This window comes from Centropristis striata, chromosome 21 (assembly GCF_030273125.1).
Source record: "Centropristis striata isolate RG_2023a ecotype Rhode Island chromosome 21, C.striata_1.0, whole genome shotgun sequence".
NCBI classification, from domain to species: Eukaryota; Metazoa; Chordata; class Actinopteri; order Perciformes; family Serranidae; genus Centropristis; species Centropristis striata.
In genome coordinates this window covers 24,369,642-24,395,451 of record NC_081537.1, presented here as the reverse complement: position 1 = coordinate 24,395,451, position 25,810 = coordinate 24,369,642, and the positions used below count along the sequence as shown (strand labels likewise).

The following is a 25,810-nucleotide window of genomic DNA, read 5'->3' as shown; positions in this document are numbered from 1 at the left end:
GCAGTGAAGGTTGAGCGTTGCTGGAGACAGACAGCCGCTCCCCTCCCTCCCTCTACTCCCTCCTCGTCCTCACCGCTCTCTCATCGACCCCGCTCTGCTTTGTATTCCAATTAACTGGACAGAGGGAGAGGCGGCAGTGTGCAGGATCACAGGCTCAGGCAGACACACTCCTCTGGCGTCCTTCCAGTCTCTCAATCCCTCTGCTATCAATAGTGCTGTGCTTCCCTTTTCCTCCCTTTTCCCTCTCTTCCCTCTCTTCCCGGCTCGTGACAAGGGCCAGTTGTTCCAGAGGGATAATTCATAGATTCTTCTTTAACAACTGCCTCTGGGGACAATGTCTTGGTGATGAAAAATAGGTCCCTCTCACACATTCATACATCACATGTAATAGAGGTGTGTAATCAGTCAGTCGAGTCCACGCACGGCGAGCTGGAACTGCTATCCTTAACAGACACCTCAAATAATGCTGAATTAATATTTTGAAATGGCTCATATATCCTAACATAATACAATTTGAATGATTTTCTATTCAATGCTCTCAGGGCTAACATTGATTTGAGTACAAGCTGAGGTAAACCCCCCCATCCGAGTCAGTCAATACAGGGCTGAGTGAAGGTTGTAGATTTAGCGCAACACATTTGCTCTTCTGTCTTTTGTGTCCTCGATCTATCATCACTTTTTTACCTCGCCGCCACCAAAGAGAGCCCCCCCCTCCCATACACTGACACATGTTTGAGCAATGGGTGGGTTGGGAATACAATGATACTGAGGAAATCCGAAAAGTAAACTACCTCTTTTTATCTCCTCAGGCAACACAAACATTTACAACAGACCCTTAAGAATCAGGCCAAACACCTTTATTTTAAATCAAGGGCCTGAATGTGCTCTGACATGTTTAAATTAGAGCCACATCTGAGCTCCAACTGCAGATATTTGCTGTTGGAAGAGGTGACAGCTATTCTTACTGAGTGATTTATGCCAAGGGTGTAAAACAAATGGTAAAAGTGTAATCTGCAGGTTAGTTACTTGGACAGGTTTTTAAAGACTTTGAACACAGATTCCTCATAAAGGAACACTTTTAAATACATTTGTGTTTTATGTTTATACCTGCATTCTCTTTACTATTCCTTCTGTATTTATCAGGGGCTGGGTTGTACCAGGCATTAAAATGAACAAGAAAGCAAGGAGAAAACAAGGGTGGTCTAATATTTTTTTCCATGACTGTATATGTGGGATTGCTCTGGTATTCCCTGAGAATTTTACACTGTACAACTGCTGCTATGCAAGATATCAATAAAGATTTGAGTTGATTTTTTAATATAAATTACTCACCCAGTGTTACCTTAAATTCTGTAATAAAACTAAAAGTATCAAAAAACGGAGCAAATTCTTGATGAAGTGAAGTAAATGAGGGCCTCATTTAACAACACGGTCGATTCTCAAGAACAGGTTTGTGTGATTTCTTATGAAAACTTTGTGATTTGTATAATTTCCTATAAAAACTTTTTTTTAAAAAGAAATAACTACAAACTGTTCATGAGACCAGCTTGAAAAACAGCAATTCTATATTACAAAATATCCATTTACAAACTTTCACACATAATTATGTAGTATAATCATTTATCCTGTCATAAAACAAACTACTTTTAAAACCTTACTATTTAAAACACTTTTACAGTCTCAAACTTGCTCAGACATGCAACTTGTGTTGTGTGAGTTTGGTCGAGTAGTGTGCAGAGATGGTTTTTGTTATTAAACGTGAGCCACGTTTACTCAAATCCATCAAGAACTTTCCCTGTTTTGGATTCTCTGTTCAACATGGAGGCATGCAAGAAGCACAAAGATTTCAAATGATCATTTTGTGATCATCCTGTGATTTGAATATTGCATTAGACCATATTGCATTGAATTGTACAGTCATAATCAAAACATCTACATAACATATACATTCACACAACTTGTGCAGTATACATCTCATGTTAACTGCTTCCCAATAATGCATTTTGCTAAAACCTTCCTATTTAAAACACTTAGAACAGACAGTCTCTACTGGGCCAGACGAGTAAACATGCATGTTTTGGTTTAGTTTAGCTTTTGTTAAAATTGGCTTCAAGTCATCAAAAATGTAGCTTTCACCCTTGAGGAATGCAACAAAAAATAAAGTTTTCTTCACAAATTCAAGGTAACACAGGACTAATTATTGATATACAAATGATCACTTTGGAGGTAAAATATCTAATTGTGATTCTTTTTGCAATATAATTCAAGATGTTGATCATTTCATAAATGTTATTTTCATTGATAAATATAATAAAATGATGTGATGAATGTGATTTTTTGGGAGGATCCAAACAAAGAGATGTTGTCTGCAGAATATGATTTGTCGGCTGAAGCATCTCTGCAGTACCACAACACTTAATGCAGAAGATTTTTTAACACATATTTACCTTTAACAAATATTGCGCCCCTGCAAAAACTAATATATAACTAATCCTATTTAGGGATAATTCAGATGAATTGTTCCACCTAATTTGGTGGTGAAGTGTTCCTTGAAGCTAAAACATGCAGCTCCATTACAGCACTTCCTCTGCTCAAATAAAATCAAAGACAAACTGAGCCTGAAAGACAGGCGTGGGCACTTTGCTATTTGTCCCTCTGGACTGAAAAAAGGAGTTTCTGCCTATCTTGAGAATGCAATGTAGTGTGTGTGTGTGTGTGTGTTTGCAGGACAGGATACACACACTCAACCACACACACACACACACACACACACACACACACACACACACACACACACACACACACACACCTCCTTCATGCCCTGAGGATCCTCCTGACTCTCTCTCCTGGCTCTATCAGATCAGAGAGACCCGCTGTCCCTCCCCACACCGCAATGCAAATGAAAAGGAATGTGCTGATAAAAGGCCAGATCCTAAAGATGAGAGGGCAGAAGGAGGACAGAGGCAGCAGCGAATGCTAAAGGGGAGGAGGGGGGGGAGCCTCTTGGGGAGATGAGAGGTGGCGGAGGAGTCAGTGTTGGTAGTAGCGGGAGATCATAGCCTTGCTCCCCCTCAGCTGCGTTTGATACAGGGCTTTTGTCGCTCTTTCAGCGGTGCATTGTTGGGTGGTGTAATCCCCGTCGGATTACAAAGGGCTTCCCTTTTCATATGGGGCTGACCCAGCAGGCAGGTGGCTGGGGCTCTGTGGAGCTGTCAAGGGGAGGGAACCTCTTTTCCAGGGGAGGGGACCCCAGTTCCTCTTACCTTCACAGGGGCTTTTTGCTGGGAGGCCAGTCAGCCGCAGGTCAACGTGGGGACACTTCTGACATGGGACTCAACTCGCCCTGACCCCGTGGCTTCCTGGAGAGAAGGGACAGGGAAGGAGAGCATCATGAAGTATCAAACATTCAACATGAAACACGGAAAAACACTGAAAATGGTTGAAGTACAAATATGCACTGAAAGGAAGCTGCTGCAGGAATATTATTTAAGAGTAAAATGCAACAGCAGGGTCATTTTTTACTTTAATTCAAGACAAAATTATAAAATTAATAATTATGTATTATTTTCTGTGGTACACATCTTTGAATTTGTACTTTTTCACTACCTTACCATACTACATATACTGTACATAGTTATGGAAAAAAATATCAAAGCACTCTTGTTTTCTCTAATATCTTTTTCATCACTTTCAATTCTTTTTTTTTCTTCATTTTAATGCCTGGTAATTTAAGAGCTGATATCTAGCCATTTTCCATGGTTTTCTTGATAATGATTTTGGTTATTATCAAGAAAACCATGGAAAATGTCTAGATATCAGCTCTTAAATTAAACTCTTATCAGCTATTTTTGTTGCTATCATTATATTTGTCCAAACAAATGTACCTTTGTACCAAGCATTAAAATGAACAATATATTGAAGAAAACAATATTTTTTTCCATGACTGTATACTGTATATATTTATATGCAAACTTACCTAGACTGACACTTAATCTTAATCACTTCTTTAAATCCACTTTTATGGTTTTTATTGGTTTCATGCAATGCTTTCTATCTCACCACTCCTTTTTACTTTTTCACTTTTTTAGTCCTTTTACCTTTTATTTTCTGTGTATCTGAGAGTGTCTTGTGATTGTTCCTCCTCTGTCTTTTATTGTTTTTCTTTTAACGTAAGAATTGTTTTAGCCTTATGGCATCATTCTCGTTGTAATTAACACTAAGCACTTTGTAAACTGGTGTTTTTAAAAGGTGCTTTATGATAAAGTTATTATCATAATTATTATCAATCTGTTTATGGACTATACTGTCATACTGTCATATTGTAAATATTTTGGCTTTGCACCTTATTAATAATAATTTGAGGCTTTTATATTTGCACCCTTCTCACTTTGTAGCCGACTGCAATGCTGCACAGGATATATAAAGTTTTATCCCTTTAAATTTAAAATTAAACCCAGTGTGCAAACTATCCCTTTTATTTCATTGTAATTTAGCTTCAAAATGTTGCATTATGGCCAATTTCTGTTGCCTATTAGTCTCATTAATATATATTCATGTTGTGTATGTGTGTGTGATGTTGCTTAGGATTAAATAATTATCTTGTGAGCTTGAATACACATAAATTCAACATAGCCGTGACTGATATCCAGTGTATTCTGTCGATGTGAGCGGTGTCTGATTGAGCTTTGGTTCCTTGATGGCTTTCCTTGTAGTGTTTCAGTGATACAGGATCAATAAGGCGATAGTCAGACCCTCCACTATTTCTATTAGTATTGCTACAACTACCAATACTTCCTCTGCACTAATGTCAACCGTGTAAAGCCCAGTCCAGTCTACCCCATTGCTGTTGCCTCTACTGGTAATATAAACCATTCATCCATGCCCTGTCAGATATAGTAAGGGACCAATTTAGTGATGCTGCATTCAAGTGTTGTCAGAAATACCCTAATTAGCTTTCAAGCTTAAATCAAAGACCAATTAAAGTGGTGATTACTGTAATTTAAACAGTGAAAGTGAGAATTTCTGATACCCAGTTTGACAAAATGTGCTGTTTACTAGCTATTTATTTGAGCCATAGCATTATATTTTATTGCTGTATGGCTTCGCTAAAACACTAGTTTAATCCCAGTGGATATGTATTTTCTTATCTTTTAGCATAAGGCAGCTGTTTGGTTGGATTTCTATTTAAAAATCCCCATTATGTTGTCATGTTAAGCGAAACATCACTTGGACAAGAATGCACCACAACTTTGATTCACTGTTGCACTAAATGTAACGTATACATTAAAATAAAAACATTTAACAACTTAAACAAATAATAATCAATATGTAGGTTGTTAGTGTGCAATAAAATGCATAGAATCTGTAAAAACATTGTCTTAATTAACAACAACTCTGAAATTACGATTTAATCGCTTCATTAATCGATGGAGCGGCCATGAGCACCTGAATGCAGCACCGGTGTTATGGTTTAACTGGTGATCATGTTAACTGGCGACTTTCAACCTGCTGTCGAAAACTGCTTTTTACCTTTTTGTTTAAAGGGGCTGAATAACTCATGTACGTGATACATGCATATTTAAACAGACCCCAAAGATTAAATCTTAATTTTGACAATGTAATGAAAAGCAGAAACTTATTTTCTACCTGTCCCTTCTGATAGTCACATGTTTACACGGTCACCAGTTAAACCCTAACACTGGTGACACCAACATCATGGAGAAAACATATGGTCACACTGTTGAAATAATTGCCTAAGTCATTTTTTCAAGTTTTGCAGGAAACACAAAAAACTTCACCAAAAGTGTAACATATTACATTTATTGATCATTTCACTCAAAAAGGATGTAACAAAGGATGGCTATTGGCATAGTAATAACACTGTGTGTAAATTATGTAACTTAAGATAAATAAATTATTTAGGCAATTTTTTGAACATGCCTTTGTGACTTAAGCAAGATATTGTAACACTTTATTTTGAAGGTGTCTACATAAGAGTCACACAAGCCTGTTAGAAACATGACATGACAAGTATCATGAGCATTAATGTTACTTCAAAGTGTCATTAATGTTCATGACACATCCCATGTCATGTTTATGACACGCTCATGTCACTTTGATGTAGACACCTTAGAGTAAAGTGTTACCAATATTAGTGTCAACAATAAAACACTGATAAACTAAACTGATAACTAAATAATCTCCCTCTAGCTCTTCTTTGCTGGGTTCTTATCTGATGCCTATGAATGTGGCAAATTGTCAAAGAAGTGATGATCTTAAAGGGGTAAAATCACATGATCTGATCAACTGAGGGTGTAGCCGATTTTACCATAGGTGGCCGGCGTCACGAGGAGAGGATTTGGGCAAAAAAACCCCCACAATTTTGACAAAAAAATGAGTTAGGCGATTATTTTAACAGTGTGACCATATGTAACAACCTATTGGAATAACCTTATTAATAACCTTAAATGGAAAAAGACCTGTAATTTACCTGCTAGATAGGGTATATCATCAATAATAAGGTTAAATAAGTATCTTTTAAGATAATTCACAGAATTTACCCATCTGAAGTTTTTTTTACAACGATTTAAGAAAGACATAGACTTAAACTGCTCTTTCTGTGAAGGACACCCTGAAGATGTTTTTCATTTATTTTGGTCTTGCCCTTTCTCAACTAAATTATTGTAAGATATTTGTAACCTGATTTCTTTTTCGATTGAACCTCATTTGTCCTTGTGCTTGGAAACATATACTGTTTGGTTTCACTGACTTTCCTTTTGCAAAAGAAAAACAATACAATATCATCAATCTCATGATACAGTTAGCCAAATGGCATATCCATAAATGTTGTTACGTTAATCAAAAACCTCTCTTTCTTGTCTTTGAAAATGAAACCAAACAATATATTAAGTCTATTAAGAAATCTACCAACATGAAAAGCTATAAAAACTTTGAATTTATGTACACTTTACAATGTTTTTGTATGAAAGCTTGCCTCAAACTTGCCTCAAACATGGCCAACAAACTGCTGGCCATCATGGACAATGATCAGCACCCTCTCCATCACACAGTAGAAAGACAGCGGAGCACCTTCTCTCACAGGCTGCTCCAGCTCCGCTGTCATAGGGACAGATACAAAAAATCTTTCCTGCCACATGCCATCACACTGTACAATAACAAATAGCCTGGTTTATTACATACCGTTCGTTATGCACTTTATGTGTTCTTTATGCACACTGTTCATTGCACCTTATTTGTTCCATAGCACCAACATTTTTATACTGTATATTTATATTTATTCTGCACTGGAATTCTATTCTACTCCTTAATACATACTCCTTCTTTAGACACTTTATATTTTATTGTATTTTTATTGTATTTTATATTTTATTGCTTGAAGTATGCCTAGATTGTTCTTTTTATTTAATTGTCATTGTCTATGTGTGTAATGCTGCTGCTGCTACACTGTAATTTTCACAGCTTGGGATAAATAAAGTATATCTATCTATCTATCTATCTATCTAGCTATCTATCTATCTATCTATCTATCTGTATTGTTGAAATTGTTGGTGTATTGTCTTGTATTGCACCATGTTGCTTTAATAAAGTTTAAAAAAAAAAGAAGACACCAACGTCATGGAAAAAACATATTTAGCAGTATACCTGCAAGTAAAACCACTTTTCAACACTAGTTTTCACCTTTACTGCAACGTTAGGTGGTTAAACACATAGACATACATGTATACATGTCTCTGGTTAAACATATGAACTTACTCTGACGTAATGGTGCTAGAGGAGGAACGCCGGCTGCTGTCGTAGGACGGGTAACCCGGGTAACAGACTAACGTTTCTTAACGCTAACAATCCAAATACGTCACATAGCGCTAAAGTTAACCGTTACTACATTCAAGTTAGCAACAAATTGGGAAATCGTTAGCGACCAGTTAGTCAATAATATAACCATTACGATAAAAACGGTAAGGTAGGCCGGCCCAGGTAAGCACCAGGTAAGCATTTGCTTACAGGAAGTCGACACTTCTCAACTTAAATAAAAAAATTGGCGCTAAATTGCCATTTTCCGGTCAACGGCCAAAGCTAATTAGCATGCTAGCATCAGGGCCTGCGTGAAAGCTCCAGCTACTGAGCTAAAACTTGGTTTGACGTCACCAGGTGAGTCTGATGAGCAGTGATGCGGCAAAAACGAACAAAGGTGGGTAAATATGACCTCCAGCCAGGTATCAAACAAACCCAAAAATATATAGTTTACATTAAGATTTTACAGGAATGCTAGGTATTTGAAATAACACAGTTAGCCACATATACTGTATACTGTATATATTTATATGCAAACTTACCTAGACTGACACTTAATCTTAATCACTTCTTTTAAATTACTTCTTGAAATCCACTTTATAGACTTGGTTTTATGTAATGCGTTAATGCTCTAATGCTACCCTTTTTTTAACTTCTTCACTTTTTTGCTCCTTTCCCTTTTACAGGTGCATCTCAATAAATTAGAATATCAGAAAAGTTTATTTATGTCAGTGATTCAATTCAAAAAGTGGAAATAACACATTATATTTCACACAGAATTAAACATTTCATGTCTTAATATATCTGATTTCCTCTAATTATAATGATTATGGCTTACATTTATGAAGACCTACAATTCAGTGGCTCAAAAAAAATGGAATATAACAAAAGACCAATTTTAAAAAGTATGTTTAATATGGAAATGTTGGCCTCTGAAAAGTATGTCCACCTATATGACTCAATTCTTGGTTGGGGCTATTTTTCTACCATATTCTAATGTGTTGAGTACGCTAGGTATTTCTAATGACTTGTATTAACACAGTTAGCCACATTAGCTGTTTGTAATAGCTAACCAATATGAGGGAAACAGTTTGGGATTTTAAACAGATTTTAAGCTAGAATAAACTATTTGTGGCTGTAGAAATAATGGTAAATTTCTACAGAATGATAATAAAAACACCATTAGGCTGCATTTTGTTTAACCAAAATTTAATCAAGAACATATCCAGAATGAGACAACAACTACAATACTGACAGTGTAATCATCACATATAACACATGTAATATAAAAATATAATAGTAAGGAAACTATATATGACATAAAGACACAAAATAACAGTATGAAAAGTAAATGTCAGGCACATCCTGGGCAATGAATCCTCAAACAATTTCAGTGGTTTTATTTCTTCCGTTTTGTTTTGTTTCCATACATTTCAATGATTTGACAAAGGTATTTTATTTTATGAATAAACACAATAGACTCAGCTTTTCTTTTTTCTGCTTACATTTATGGATATGATGCCTTGCCATTAGAAGTACTGTACTGGAGATATCTGATTATTAAGATTTTCACAACACATTTATTAGACCAAGGGTCTAAATGTGTATTGATACAGGATTAATCAGAATCAGAATCAGCTTTAATAACCAAGTGAGTGTATACGCATAGTTGTACAAGGAAATTAACTCAGTTTATTTGTTGTTCTCAACGGGCTTACACTGAAATAGACATAGGGCTAAAAACAAGGACAACAAAGCCACACAAAAGGTAAATAAACATTTGACTATTATGTACAGATATATCAAAAAATACTGTATGTATGCATGCAGTATATGTAAATAAAAAAACACTAAAATTAGTAAACAGTAATACTGCAGTGCAAGGGTGCAGAGTGCAGAGGGCGCTGGAATAAATATAATATATGTTAAACCTACATTGTAAGAGCTTGACAGTTTAAATTGCAAAAGAATGAATGAATATGGATGTTTCAATTGCAGTTTGAAAAGCCAGTGTTTTGCCTTCAAATTTGAGGGCGTAGGTTTCAGGGGGGTTATCATCAGTAGGCCATAAACTGTAGGTGGGTGATTTTAATCTATTAACCCAGGGAAACACACATTGAACATTTGACCGAGGAAAAAGGGCATGGCAAAGAACATAAAACCATTTGAAGGGTCTCCTTAATGAGTCATATTAAGAGGATATATAGCTTAGAAACACAGGACCCTTGGAATATAGATAACTGTATAAGCCTTTCTTTGCGTCTCTTCTGTAGGATTAAATTGGCATAAACTGGACAATACAGGCAACTGTTTTTTAGGCTAAAAAATGCAAAAGCTACAGGACCTCACCATAACAACACTTTGTGTATTAGGGCCCGAAATATGTCCGTACTGGAGGCAGAAAGGCCAAACGGCTCCTTTGCTTAATGTAAAAGTAATGCTGAATCATTTCTCCAATACACCGGTGTCTGCAGTGCTGGTCTGCTGCTGGGTGTTCGATTTCAGAGCAATATTTATATATTATTTTTACAGTTTTTAAGATTTTATTATTTTTTTCAATTGAAAAAACAACACCTAAGGGGCCTCCTGCCTGTATTGCTGACAATAACATATATATTTTTTCAATATAATGTGTACTTTATTGATCCCCTCGGGGAAATTGTCTGTGTGGTCTCCCCACTTTGCAGCGAGGTCAGGCTGCAAAAGATCACCAGCAGAGCAGCATATGTCTGGGGCTGACTGGCAAGGATTCACTGTCTTGCTCAAGGACACTTCATCAGTCAAAATACCTGCCAACCTGGATATTTGAGTCCAAGTCATTTGGTTGAAAGTTTGAAGGTATGACAGAGAGGTTCTTTGCTTTATTTACAGCACTTAAAAATGACAGTGGACATGAAGTAATGTTGACACAGGGATACAGTTACTTTGATCTATTTTATCCATTTTCATTTAACTAAGAGGCAGGTGGAAATGTTTATATACAAGGGAAAACACGAGAAAAGGAAATGAGGAAAAAAAAGTCATTGTCAAAGTTTCAAAACTCATGTTCATCAAGTGTTTCAAGTTGCTAATTTTGTGATTCACCACAAACACCTGCATGTACATAAAAACATTTAACAACTTAAACAAATAATAATCAATATATAGGTTGTCAAAGTCGTGGGAAACGTTGTTAGTGTGCAATAAAATGCATAGAATCTGTAAAAACATTGTCTTAATTAATAACAACTCTGAATTACGATTTAATCGCTTCATTAATCGATGGAGCGGCCATGAGCACCTGAATGCAGCACCGGTGTTATGGTTTAACTGGTGATCATGTTAACTGGCGACTTTCAACCTGCTGTCGAAAACTGCTTTTTACCTTTTTGTTTAAAGGGGCTGAATAACTCATGTATGTGATACATGCATATTTAAACAGACCCCAAAGATTAAATCTTAATTTTGACAATGTAATGAAAAGCAGAAACTTATTTTCTACCTGTCCCTACACGGTCACCAGTTAAACCCTAACACTGGTGACACCAACGTCATGGAGAAAACATATGGTCACACTGTTGAAATAATCGCCTAAGTCATTTTTTCAAGTTTTGCAGGAAACACAAAAAACTTAACCAAAAGTGTAACATATTACATTTATTGATCATTTCACTCAAAAAGGATGTAACAAAGGATGGCTATTGGCATAGTAATAACACTGTGTGTAAATTATGTAACTTAAGAGAAATAAATGACTTAGGCAATTTTTTTAACATACCTTTGTGACTTAAGCAAGATATGGTAACACTTTATTTTGAAGGTGTCTACATAAGAGTCACACAAGCCTGTCAGAAACATGACATGACAAGTATCATGAACATTAATGTTACTTCAAAGTGTAATTAATGTTCATGACACGTCCTCAGGTGGAAATGTTTATATACAAGGGAAAACACGAGAAAAGGAAATGAGGAAAAAAAAGTAATTGTCAAAGTTTTAAAACTCATGTTCATCAAGTGTTTCAAGTTGCTCGTTTTGTGATTTACCACAAACACCTGCATGTACATAAGATTCTTTGTTTGCGTCTTTTTCACAGGCAGTTTGATGCTGCAAGAGGTATAACAATCTGGATCACAGCTCCTACTCAGGAGCTTTTTGACAGTGTTATTGTAGTGTTATTGTAGGTGAGACAGATAGGGGTTTTCTCAGAGTCAGTCAAACTGTCACCAGGCTCCGGGGAGAAACCAGAGTGCAGAGGAAGTTGTCATCTGTGCGCCTGCTCCACCCCGTTTTGTGCAAATGTAGATACATGCACGGAAGTTAGGTTTCAGAACAAGAGGACACAGGTGGTTAGATGGTGGCCAGATATAGTTTCTGACATGGAGCTGTGAAAGTATGACAGGCTGCAAGTGTGTAGGCTGCCTTGTGGAGTAAAAAACAAAGTTTGAAGGAGCAGAAAAAGTCTGAAAAGCCAGCAAAACAAAAGGTCTCAAATTGGACAGGTGAAAACCAGGGATGGGGACAATCCCAGTCGACATTAGGCGCCTTTTGGATGGTAATGTGCTTTTTTTAAACAGTACACTTTAATCTTTAAAATCATGTGATTAAATATGATTGTAACTTTGGAAATATTGTATATCATTTAGATTACACTTAAAATGTACAAATTATATGATTCTACTGGTTCCGAACACACAGATGGTTAAATGAACTAAACCTTAAGTAGAGCATACGACATCTTTCTTTTTCTTTTTTATTCTTTATCATTATTCCACATACCTGCTGTTACTTCTAGTTGTACGAAACAAAAACTAGACATTCTATTGATGCTTGTTGGAGGCTGTAATGTTTAAAGTATTTTACTACATTTGCATGTTACTGCCAGGCCAGCAAACAGATCATGTGGATGAACATTTGCATACATCAAACCCCCTTTTGTGTAACATTGGAGAACATTAAAAGATTGAATCTGATAAGTGCTGTAGGCCAACCTGTTTGGCAAACATAGGTATTGCTTTACTTGATAGTATTTCTATAACTTATATTAACATAAGTGAGTTAGATGTTCAGTACCAGGGTGAAAGAAAATATTTACCAGAACCACTTCTTTTTTATAGAGTGTAATGTAATGTCTCACCTCTTTGGACATGATTCAAGCCACACAAAAAGTAGTTTCATTTTTAAACTTTTAAAAAAGGCTGGGATATTTGAAATACTGTACTTTTATGGATTTGCACGAGTTAGACTTTACCATTGTGTTTTATGAGTTTCCATGTGAATGATATTTACTCTGCAGGCAGTGAACACCAAAACATAAAGCGTGACTCTTTCTAACCTAAGACTGATTAAACATGTGGAATATAAAGTAGGGTTGTACACAAATGTCATGGTTTTGGGTCATATTCCAACTTAGGATCACAGTTCGATGGGACTTTTGCAACAGTGTAGAAAGCAAATACATGAGCATCTGTTCTTTTTTTCATTTATTTTGAACAGACAGTAGTGCAATAGTTAAAGACAGACACAATCCTCTAGCTGGGGACAGAGGTACTATTTTAATTACAAAAATAATTAGGAAAATTTCAGACACTTCTCTGTTTCACTGTATGAACACTAAACACTTTACCAAAAGGCAACAGGTCACAGCAGGCTATAAATCTGAAAAGCATCTCTCAAAATAAACAAAATGTGTTACGATCAGCTCCACCTTGGTGGTATTTAATGTTCAATGTGTTTCCATTCATTCCCCTAAAATGGTGGAGCAACACAGACACACTATCCTTGTCTTACACAACTCTTTTTTTCATTGCTATTGTGGCTGTCCGGGAAGCCATAGATGGGTTTTCCAGCTCTGTTGTTTAATTTGCATTTGGCACAATGCGACTGGTCTCGCATAGCCAGAGCTATCGTCACAGGGCTGCGTCAGAGCTGGAAAACTGTCCGGCTGAACCCATTACCTGAAATAAGGGCAAAGACACTCTAGCTCGTATGAATTTCTTTAAACCAGGCGGTGCTAAGCCAAGGATGCCCCTCTAAAGTAGATAGCGGAGATGGTGGAAGGGGAGAAGATGTCGTTAGAAATAGGCTGCCTTACCCCAATAGTCCTCATTTGTTTGTCTCACGCCAATCTACTTGTTTTTTTTTTATAGACATGTATTTAGTTTTAACAGTTTACAAAAATGACATTTTAATACATTTAGCAAAGCATCAAAGTCAAACTATAAAGGAATCCACTCCCCCCACCCCAAAGGAAAAATAAATACTTAAAGAAAAGAAATAACAGAACTAATAATAATAGTAATAGAAAATAAAAAAAGAGGGTAACGACATTACATATTCATACACAGCTAGAATCACATGGTTAAGATATCAACCATTAGGGACACATCACCTTCAGGTTTCCAAAGTTTCCTCAATTTCACAGTTCTCCAAGAATGCAAGAAAGGGATTCCAAATCTCTTTAAATTTGTCAGATTTCTTTTTCAATGTATATGTTAACTTTTCAAGGACAAGACATGCTGATAGTTCTTTGAGCCAGCAACCAACAGAAGGGCTCTTGACATCTTTCCAACAAAGAGAAATCAAGCGTCTAGCCTGTATTAAGCATAAGTCGGTTCATTTCCTCTCTCTGTTGTTTAACAAACAATCCTTTGGATACAAATTAAGAATACAAAGCAAAGGGCAGTCAGGTACTGGATTCAAGGTCATCTGAGAAATGCATTTTATAACTTCATTCCAGAACTTCCGTATCTAAGGACAATCCCACAGACAATGTAATAAGGTGCCCTTTTCGACATTGCATTTAACACAGCTGTCAGGAATATTTGGATTCAACTTATTCAGTCTTTCTGGAGTAAAATAAGTTCTCATAATCCAATTATATTGAATCAGTTTGAGATGGGTATTTATTGTTAGAAGTTGAGCTCTCGAACACACGTCTCTCCAGTCCTCCTCTGAGATATCTTTTTGCAAGTCGTTTATCCATTGAGTTTTTCTATGCTCAGTAGAGTCTTTATGGTTTTTCACCAGTATGTTATAGAGTAAGGATATCTGACCCTTGCCAGTACATTTATTCACTGCTAAATTTTCTGATATGGACAAAGAGGGTTGTGTATAGGAGTGCGTCTGTGCGTAAACAAAACTCCTCAACTGCAAATATTTGAAGAAGTGGGTACGAGGTATATCAAATTAATTTCTAAGTTCCTCAAATGAAACCAGTTTGCTTTCCTTATATAGATCCATAACTTTACAAATGCCCTTTGTTGCCCACTTTTTAAAACCTTGGTCTTTTTTGCCAGGAGAGAAGTTATTATTCCCCCATATTGGTGAGAAGCCTGAAAACAAAGCAGATTCACCAAGAAAAGACTGTACGTTGTGCCAAACACTAATTGTGTTTCTCACAAAGGGGTTATCAGTGAGCCGCTTCAGTTTTTTGACAGGTGCAGAGTATAAATAAGTGTCAAGTCGCAGGCCTTCACCACTCATACTTTCAATTTTTACCCATGGTAAATAAGGTTCAGATGAAAACCAGTACATTGCAGCTCTAATTTGGGCAGCCCAGAAATACCATTGTAAGTTGTATAATTGTAACCCTCCACTCTCATATGGTAGGTAAAGAAGTGCCAATCTACTTGTGCTAAACTCAGCATCTGTTGCTTAAGACTTACAGTTAAAAGTTTCTTAGGCCGGAAAATGTGTTTGCGACTTTTGGTTCCACACAATGTGTATTAATCTACATTCTGTATATTTTGTGTACGGCTCTGTGCACTGGACCGGGACCTACCGTGATGGTTTGGTACATATACACAAACTATTACAGAGCTAGTGTATAAAGTGGAGGCACAGCTTGACGTCAGGGATAAAACAGCACACAGCAGTTATCAAGTTTTGTAGGCTTTTATTTTGGATGTTATGCTCCAAGGTAATGGAGAACAATCTGCTTTTTGCACTTTATTTTGATATAGAATTTGAGCAATTGGGGAGTTCTGTCCCTCACAAACATTGTAATCTTGATCATATAAAATGTTATTCTGTATTTGAATCCTGCAGAATTGTTATAAAACGAGCCATGACTGCCATCTTTACAGTGTTTTCTGTTCCCTTCAGACTGTGAGCTGTTTGTAACTGAGATCCTTGACGGTGAGAACCTCAGTGAAAATGCCCACGAGACACGCGAAGTCTTACTGAATAACTTCAGAGTGGTCCATAATAGGTAGGGTCCTACCTCTAGAAGCAGTATTAAATCAGTGTTCGGAGAGCTTTACTAGTCAAGTGTCACAATGTAATTTCCTGCCGCCACTATCTAACTTTTGCTGTTAATACCACACAAGAACCTTAATTGTTGCTGTAATTGCTTTAAACACAGTTTGCAAAATTACATTTGAAGGAACTCATTTAGTCTAATGGTGTCACCTTCAGGACTTCATGCTTGCTCTTATTTATTGTTATTAAAAGATCTCACAGAATAATCAGGACAATTTAATTTTAATGTGATATCATTTACAAAAAGCATGATGAAGAGTCCACGAACCCCTGAAACAATTGAAACAACTGAAACTCTTGTAAGAAGTGCAGTAGTTTAGTCCGGAAGCAGCGCCGGCGGTGTAGCCTGCAGTGCACGTTAACAGGCGCAGGCTCTGGTACAATACACTAGTGGTTTTGTGGTCTTCTGTGCAGGAAGCAATTGCAAAATTTTTGAAGCGTTACTGGCTGAAAAATGAGAGCACAGAAAGCTTAGCAAATTACTGCATAAGATTTTAATATATTCTGATTCTATTCTATTTTGATTTTACAGGAACCCTCAAGAATTCCCCATTTCATGTGAGTAAATTACCCTGAATCTCAATCATGAAAGTATCGTATAGCACCCACCTACACTGACAGTCATTTCTGACCAACTCACTTGCTCTCATTTGCTTTATCTCTCTCCAATCACACACACACACACACACACACACACACATACACACACATACACACACACATGCACGTTTTCATGAAAACACACACTCAGTGGACCTAAGAGACGACGATGGTTCTGATGACAACCGCAGCTCCAGTCTGGGTCGCTCTGACGACGCCTCAGTAGCCTCTGACTACCAGGATGATGGAGGCCCTGAGTGTGAGTTAACAATAGTCCTGATTCTGATTCCCGGTGTGTGTGTGTGTGTGTGTGTGTGAGTGAGATTGTGTATGTGTGTGTGTGATCTAAGGCTATTTGCGCAGTGCAGAGATCTGAGCTCTAAAAGGCCTAATTCTAAATGTGGGTCTCTATGTGCGGCAAAGCAGCACTGATGGCTTTTTTCCCTCCCAACATCAAGAGGAAAAAAAAAAGAATTTTAATTTGAGCAGCAGACATTAGCCCAGATAATATCTATACATATATCATACCATCTACATGAACCAAGGACAATGCAGTGAAATTTTAACCCTAACGATGAGACGTATATGTCTCTATTATCTGTGTGAACGTTCTGAAAGGCTCGAGGAGTTCTGCACCAACAAAGGAAAGAGGAGTATCAGGAGACAATGCCGTATTCCTCTGAGAGAACTAAACAAATGCGGTTTTAACAAACAACCCATCCTCCCTGGAACACCTACACCTACGCCACAGGAAGCGCCGGCGAACCCTTCTTTCGTGTTTCTCTTGCCTTGCCTTTTTAATTTGAAAAAACAGACCACATCTGTGAAATTTCGCCCCCACCACTACCACCTCTCGCTGGCCTCCTACCTCTCTGCCTGGCTCCGGTGACATCAGTGACTCCTCCTCCTCCTCCTCCTGGCTGGTGTGCAGGTAGGCTGTCCTGATGCTGGAGGAGAAAAAGGGTGTTTGTGGTTCACAGAGGTCTGATTGGGGACCTAGAGCTCCCTCCAGTGGTGGATCCTCGGCTCCTGACATGTCCCCTTGAGCTGTATGTGTGGACTGTGGGAGGCATGGAGTCGGCCCACACAGAGAGGAGAGGCTTTGTAGCTGCAGGCTAATGCAGTGATTGATTGACCCCGAGCCCCTCTATTCTTTCACAACCGGGTTTGAAATACAACACTGTACCTGAGGGGCCATGTGTGTTCCATCCCTCTCTCCCTTTATCAATCTTTCTCTCTATCTTCCCTTCTCGGACTTGCCCTCCCTCCCGCTCAGAGTTTTTGTATTTCTGACTCTATGCGCCAGCTAATAGCCCTTGACGTGACATGCCGCAGGTGGGCATTATTGACTTGGCTGCCTCAGGTGCCCATCTACACCCTGTGCTTTTCTTTTTAAGCTCCTCTCCTGAGGTAAAGCTGGAATCATGTGGAATTTCCAAAAAAAAAAGAAAAAAACATGGCACCGTTTGCGGTCGTTTTGTGGCACCGATAGTTAATGCCAGCTGGATGTAGTCAAAAACGATTCCCCTTATTTGGAAATGTCTTAATGAACCCTTCCGTCCTCTGCCCACAGAAGAGTAACTGCCGCCTTTCTCTGCAACTTTGGAAAAAATAGAGTAAACAAATCATGGCAGATGGCGGGAAGATAGACCACAAGACAATGATAATTCATTTTTTTAAATTGTTCATTTCAGAATAAACAAGGCGAGATTTCCTTGGGGAAACAAACAAAATCAAACAATAAAATGCTTAAAAAATTTCCCTTAAGGCTATAACGATAACACGCCCAACTACAAACTACGCCGTCTGTTAGTCTGGATGCGAGAGTTGTTAAAGCTCGAACATTGTGTCACGCCATTGTTGGTGTTAAATGTGAGAAATAGCCAATTATGCAGCACTACCAGAATCTTCTTTTTTCTTTCATTTGCATTTTTTGCTTTGAATATCGAACGTCCCTCGACGCTAAACAACAACACGTTAGAAAAAAAAAGACCCCACACATTTTATTGTTGGATCAATAATCATAACATTTGATTGTGTAAGACAAATTTACGCCGCACAGCCGCTGTGTCTTTTTATTGCTGCGACCATGTTAGCGTAGTGAATGGCCTGTGTCCTCACTAAAAGGGCATGTGGAGTTCATAGTTCATTCTCTGTTCACTGCCAGTTGAAAGAAATGGCTCACACTTTTCTGCTGGGCGGTCTGCTTCAATGGAAGAGGGAGTGTTTGTGGAAAATAATGGCACGACCACTTAATGAAATCAGTGGCATTTTTTTGGAGGAACAATCATCCATGGTGACGATTTGAATTTTCCTTTTATTCCTTTTAATGCGAAAATCAGCAGAATATCTTTTGTTGTAAAAATGAATGGCAATTTTGTGATTTAGAGAAAAGCATTCGGCTATAAGGAGAAGGTAGGAAATTGAGTTTTTTTTCTCTTGAGTTTAATTGTATCATTTTATTTGAAGCTACTGTACACAATAGAGACTTTGTGACTGGGAGAATGTATTATCCGTGGTAATCGACTGCCTGCCTTCGCTGCTCTCTGTTCCCTAACCAGAGAGTGAGTGAGTGTGAAGTCGATGGCTGCTTTTACACGCAGGAGGAGCCTGTGCCGTTTGATTAGATGCGGTGGCCTGTTGTCTTCAGCGGACTGGGTGACACCAGATTTGTAATGGCTGACAGGAACAGATGGAGCCTCCATTGTTAGCCCGGGTGTCTGCATGGTAATGTGAACTGAGTTTCACCCGCCGACCGCACCGATGACCTGACCGCGCCTGCAGCCTCACCCCAGCCTCGTCTGCCCCCTTTACCACCTCTTTCTCTCTTCGGCTATTTGGGGCTCACACACATTTTCATGAGTTTTTTTTTTTTTTTTCCATGCACACACCCTCTCCATCCGCCATTCCAATGCATACATAAACAAATATACGCACTAAATTTCTCCCTCTGGCGTTTATAATGTCTTTCGCACACATAGACCCCAGGAGACAGCCGGGGATGTGGCGCCTTTAGCCCTGTCATGCTGTTTGCGGGTCAAGTTTACGAAGTTGAAATGGCCTGTTTGTTTTTGTTTGATTGGGGGAGCACCGCTGGGCGCTCGGGGATGTTTGCTGGGAAGCTGCGGCAATGACAGAGCACTGCAGGAAGAGCTTTGTTTCAGAAGGACGTGCAGAAAAGATGATGCTTTTGACACGTCTCACTCTTCTTCTTTGTGACCGTAATGATTCTATTATGATGCACCATATAGCCTGGATCTGCTCGGGTGTAGATGCAGAAATTATAAACAAAACTTAGATGCCATGTGCATTTTATTTTCATCCAGACCTGGTCTCTGTTTGTAATTAGTTATTGAATTAAATGCTCCTGTAAAAGGACGCACTGATACCAATACTGATATTAGAGATCATGCTGATACTAGCAGGTCTGGGTTTTAGTGACAATCTGCTCTGTTCAAGTCTATGTATTGTATATACTTTATACATTTTATTTGAGAATTTTTATCTTTTAAGTAATGACCCATTTTTGCAGCATTTTGAGATTTTGAAAAATATTTTTAAGATTTCTTTTCCATTTTTCTGGTGTATAATTTATTTGAATACTAAATAACAATTCAGTAAATCTATATCTGCATTTTGTTTTACAAAGTTAGGAAAGCCATGATTAAGTTTCACAAGTGAGTTATAGATCTTAATAATTAAACACTGGTATCTGATCGGCACTCTGTATCAGCCCAGGTATCGTTATTGGTATCAGGACTAAAAAAAGTTGGACCATCATTATTAAGTTGCACCTCTAATCCTGCAGACAGTATGATCATATACCATATATAATCTATGTTATATAATCCTTTAGATTAAAAAGAAATGTCTTGGAGATAATTAAATTTGGTTTATAGGCAGATAGGGCTGCAATTAATGATTAATTTAATGGGTTTTTAGATTAGACAGTTTATCATTTTGTTTATAAAATAGGGAATTATTCAGTAGTGTTGTTTAAAAATGACTTAAATGATGAATTAATTATTAAAAATAGTTGCTGATTAATTTCTGGCCATTAATCAATAAACAGCACTAGCCCTAAAGGCAGGTGTTGTGTTGGCCTATTTAAAGAATGCAGGAATGTGACTCCTGTCAGTGATTACTGTGCCGACCCAATTTCCTAAACCAATTACTTGCAATAGAATGCAGTAGGATAACCAATTTGAATTTATGTCTGGCTGTTGCATATTTCTCATTTGAATATGAGGAGCCAATACACAGTAACAACATTATTACACTGCGCTGGTAAATAGAATATTAAATCTAAATTTTGTCATTTTGGCTGAAGCTTGAGAAAGCTATATAAAGTGAAGTGCTTTTCAGGGTGCGTGCCCGGGTCTCTTGGCTGGTGAAACAGGGAAAAACGTTGCCAGCTGACGGATTGATGCTCCATTAGAGGGTTAATCAGCAATGTTTTAAAGTGCCAACTGGCCCCTTGTCTGTGTTTGAAGGCAAATTAAGTCGTGGAGAAAAAGCAAGTTTCAGAGAGAAGGAAATGACATTAAAATAATGAGAGAGAGAGAGGGAGAGAAAAATGTCGAGGCATTGCTTAATAGCGTTCGTCCCAGTTTTTCTCATCTGTATGCAGCACCTGGACAGTTTTTTTGGTCTGCATTGATGACCTCCTCGCAGGTTTGTTGGCCTGTGGTCACGCTGTCTGCCCACGTACTGAACTCTTAACCTTTGGCCTCTCGCTTGACCAACCTGTGACCTGTCTGCACTCAGCCTGGTGGAGTTGTGTGAGTGATTGGCCTTCCTGTCACAGAACGCCCCATCAGTCGCAAAGTTTCTCTCTGGAGTTTCTCTGATAGCCATCTACTGTATCTCTCCGTCAGAATATCTGCCTGGAGATTAATTCTTCACGGCATTCATCGGTGTATGGATTTCGTGACATTTGGATAGCGGCAGCTCGTTTGCAAGGAAGCGAGGAATATGTTAATGACCTCCAGTCTTCCTCATTCTCCTTCACTCTCCTTTCCTCTGTTGCAGCCTGTGTGCTTTTTCTAGAAGCACACACACACACACACACACGCTCACACACACATTACGAGGCAGGAGCAGGCTCTGTGCATCGCTGCGACTGCTTGCCACCAGGGTTCAAAAGTTCACACTATTCCCCTAGGGCTACTGTGCTGCTGCAGATGCTGATAGTCTTTTCTTTCTCTCTCTTTCCCTGCTGCCTTTCTCTCCCTCTCTCCCTCGCTGTTTACACTATTAATCTTGTACACTCTCTCTCACACACTCACTCACACTGCCTGGCAAGAAGAGAGCGGCTTGAAGGGGGGATTTGGACGTATTTAACCGAAGGGCATCCATCACTCTCATCTCCGGCTTCACCCCCACCAAAAGCCACACCGTGTAGTTTTTTTTTGCGTCCTCCTGGTTTGTAAGCCCTCTGATGCAGCTCTCCCCTCATTTGCTTTGTTTTATTGTTGCATTGCATATAATTACATCCCTCCGTTGCCTCTGGTGTAGCGCCGCGTTGAAACCCAGGGAAAACAGGAGAAGGTAAATGTGCAGCAGTCCATCTGTAAAGCGGCACATAGGCAGAATGCAAAGTGGGAAGCTGGGGCAGGGTGGCTCCTAATCTCCCCCAGAGCTGTCAATGTCACAGACAAATAGCAAAACTATCAGATGCGGCGGGTTCACCCAGAGGTTAGCGTTCCCAGGTACCTCCTGCATTCACTCCCTCTCTTTCTCCCCTTGCCTTGCAAATGAGAATTTGATTTTGCCCTCCACTGGAATCCATTTCTGGAGATGAATGAAGTTTCAATGCCAAGCCCAGGTGGCCCCGCTGATTTCTTAGGGAAATAAATGGAGACGGGAGAGATGTGTTGGCCTGTACACAGACAGTGACACGACGGCTCCCAGTGCCTCTGGGATCCCTCTGTTTAATTGTTGCTGTAATGTAGCACTTTAAGGTCATTAACATGCCCTTGTGGAGTTATTCGAGTTGTTCAGGATGCTTCCCCTTTTCTGCGCCGGGATCTCCGCTCGGCTGGAAGAAGTCAGCTCTGTGTGTGTGTGCCAAGTGGGACAGGGCTGCCGTGGGGCGTGTGTGTGTGTGTGTGTGTGTGTGTGTGTGCTGTTGTCCTTATCTACAATGGCGATTTTTTTAAAGATTTATTTATAGCAGCCCTGTGCTGTTAGTTAGTTAGCTTATCTCTAAGAAATGGAGTCAGATGCCGGTCAATTGGGGAACATCTTGTAGCACTGTTTGTACTGTTTGGCATCATAAAAAATGTAATTAGGTGTATTTAAAGAAAACAAGCAGGCAATTAGATAATTAACTTTAAAATGTAAATTCCTAACAGCACTGATTACAGTTAAAGTGACAACATTAGGAAAACACCAGGCTTAAATAAACATGGACAGATTCTTGATTTTTTTTTTCTTTATTTAGTAGGTCAGGACTTTTTTGCTTCAATAAATAAGTGCAGTGATTGTAATTTTTTTGCACGTGATGAGACAGTAAAAATAAACGTGTGAAAATTATTTATAAAAAAACGCAACTATTTTGTGGTTTTATTGTTTGTATTGCGTTATATTTTTCTGAGAGTTCATTTGTATTTTGTCACAAAATCAGCTGTAAATGACTCCAGTGGCAGTTACTGTCAGAGAGGTGGATTTAACGTTTTCCTCTGTATGAAGCAACACAACACAGATTGAAGTTATTTTCCTGGTTTATTGACTTATTTGTGTTTAAAACGAATAAAAAAAAACTGAAAAAAAACTGGGTTAGTTTTAGAAAATGTTGAATATTGAAAAAATATTTTTTTTCTCTCATAATAATCATCTTCCCCTTAAAGTAAATCATCTATATAAAATGTGTTAAACTACATTTTTAAGTAAGTTTTATACTGGCACAAAACTTACATGATTTATTTTATTACAGCTATTTAAAAATCATCCATATTTCCTGTTGTAAAAGAGGAAAAAACTGCAAATTATGATACATTCTAATTGTTGCGAAGAGGCCAGATGAAGTCATTAATCAGCCATCACTCACATTTGTTTATGAAATACTGAATGAAAACCTGCTAAAAAATACAATTAATAAATAACAGTATGAATAAAATTTCGAACACAGAATTCAAATTTAAAATGTAGAATTTATGACGGCATTTAATTGAAAACAACCCATCCTTTATATGATTTATTAATGGGAACTGATGTTTTTGCTATAAACTATAATACTGTACAACTATGCAGCTTTACTGTTATTTATAGTTGTTTACACGAACAAAAAGAAGCTTTATTTAATTTTTAAGCAAAATGACCTTCTTGAGATTTAACACTGATTTGATGAGTGTCTGGCCTCATTTTCCTTGACAGAATAATTTTTCTGTAACACCTGTTGCCCATTGGACTCGTCTGAGATTTATGAAAGGAGTCAAAGAATGATGGCATCATATAATTGTTTATTGGCATAATATGTAACAGCAGCGGCCATAAAACAAGACCAATTATATAAAAAGGTAATAGGCATGAGATATTGCTCAGAAAAGCACAGTGCAATAACCAGAACATACTTACTTACCATTATTGCTAAAATTATATTTAAAGCATTTTAGTGGAAATAACAGAAGCATTTTAAAGTTGCAATAACTGTACATTCAGAGAGCGAGTGTGTCGATTTTCTCTGAGTGTTTTTCCCTCCAGGCTCTGTCGTTGATTGTGTTATATCCAGTTTTTATCACAGATATGCAGGCTCTCCTGTGGGCCTCAACTCCTCCATTGTTGGTATTTATATTCTTACTACTGTTTCTTTTCTTCTTTCTTTTTTTTTTTTGTCTCTGTCAGTGAAGCAGCTGAAAACCATCCCCAGCGATTAGAGGATCATTGTATCTGCAGTTAAGCATTTGAATAGTGGTAGTAAATCTAGAAAAGGGAAATTCAGGGTCGCTGTATACGCTGCTTATGGCTGCCCAGGGGGAAGCCTGTGTCACATAGTAAATTTAGCCCCTTAGTGTCTTTACAGTGGCCGGCCTGCCATGTTTGAACGCAGGAAAAGAGCCAAACGGAGCCTAGAATGACTTGACATCTAATCCTGTGTAGAAGCACTGCATTTTATTTATTTTTTTCTGCTAAATTGCATCAAGAGAAGCAGACAATAAAAGAGAGTAACTCCAGAAATCTCTGCACTGCATTAAACGAAACTGAATTTCTAGATTTAAAATATTTACCTGATTATGTGTGTGTATAGTCAAGTTTTTTATTCTTCGCCCAGTCGTTAAAGCTTTTATCTTGTTGTTTAATCTGATTGACATCCCTCATCCATGAAAAAAAAAAAAATCCTTAATCACTCCAGCATAAATTCCCGGTGCCATTAAACATTATTAGACGACGACACAGGCTTCATGCAGCCTGATATAATGCACTGCATGTTTTCTTTGGTTCAAACACATGCATTAGGAGGTTCTAAACACGGTTTATGTATCGATGACTGAAGTCCTAATCAAATCACGGGGAGGAGAGGAGGGCAGGGGAGACATTCTGCCCTTAACCTCAGTGCCTCTCAGTCTCTCTCCTCCCTTCTGACGGCCGCCTCGCTGGAGGGACGCGCAGCAAAGGCCTCCCACTTTAATGAGGAAAAATGTATCAATTTAGCTTTGGCCTGCGTGCAGATTGAGCGCCGGGTGGGTGAAGGTGCACTGAGTGAATCCTTTTTCCTAATCAAGGACAGTATCGAAGAGGATTGCGGTCTCTCTCGCTCCCTCTGTAGAGTCAGCAGCATTCCTCCCCGCAGCCCCCTCAGGGCCGGGGAGCCTCTCGCTGCCTTCTGTTTCACCTCATCAGCAGGGTTCACTCGGGGGTCAGGTCCTGCCCCCTGATGCTGCATTCAATGCAATACCTCTCTGTGAGAGCCCCGAGCTCACGGGCTAAGCACAGGAGAAAGAAAACATATGATAACTTGCAGGTTTTTGATTCGTACCTGTGCTACGAGGTCACCTTTTCTTCTTCACGCCTTAAATACAGTAGATTTATTAATCCCACAGAGTGGCTGCTGTTAACTGACATAATTCCCCGTAACTTAGTTTTGTGATTTTTTTGCTGGCAGTGTACTGTGTTTTTCTTTGGGTTAAGAAATAAAAATATCTTTATTTATGTATTT

General features: G+C 38.4%; 1 protein-coding gene and 1 long non-coding RNA gene across 2 annotated transcripts in view; both read left to right on the top strand.

Moving 5' to 3' along the window:
* Positions 1-7,889: 7,889 nt before the first annotated feature.
* Positions 7,890-11,976, top strand: LOC131959890 (uncharacterized). The gene is made up of 3 exons (XR_009389550.1): positions 7,890-8,209; positions 10,500-10,650; positions 11,888-11,976. It is a non-coding gene; the product is annotated as an uncharacterized LOC131959890 (long non-coding RNA).
* A 247-nt stretch (positions 11,977-12,223) lies between these two features.
* Positions 12,224-25,810, top strand: part of skap1 (src kinase associated phosphoprotein 1) — a 45,560-nt gene continuing 31,973 nt past the window's right edge. The window contains exons 1-4 of the mRNA XM_059325098.1: positions 12,224-12,346; positions 15,898-16,003; positions 16,586-16,611; positions 16,805-16,912. Of these exons, the coding sequence (XP_059181081.1) occupies positions 12,307-12,346; positions 15,898-16,003; positions 16,586-16,611; positions 16,805-16,912 (280 nt within the window). The 5' untranslated portion in view covers positions 12,224-12,306. The remainder of the gene's footprint in view (positions 12,347-15,897; positions 16,004-16,585; positions 16,612-16,804; positions 16,913-25,810) is intronic.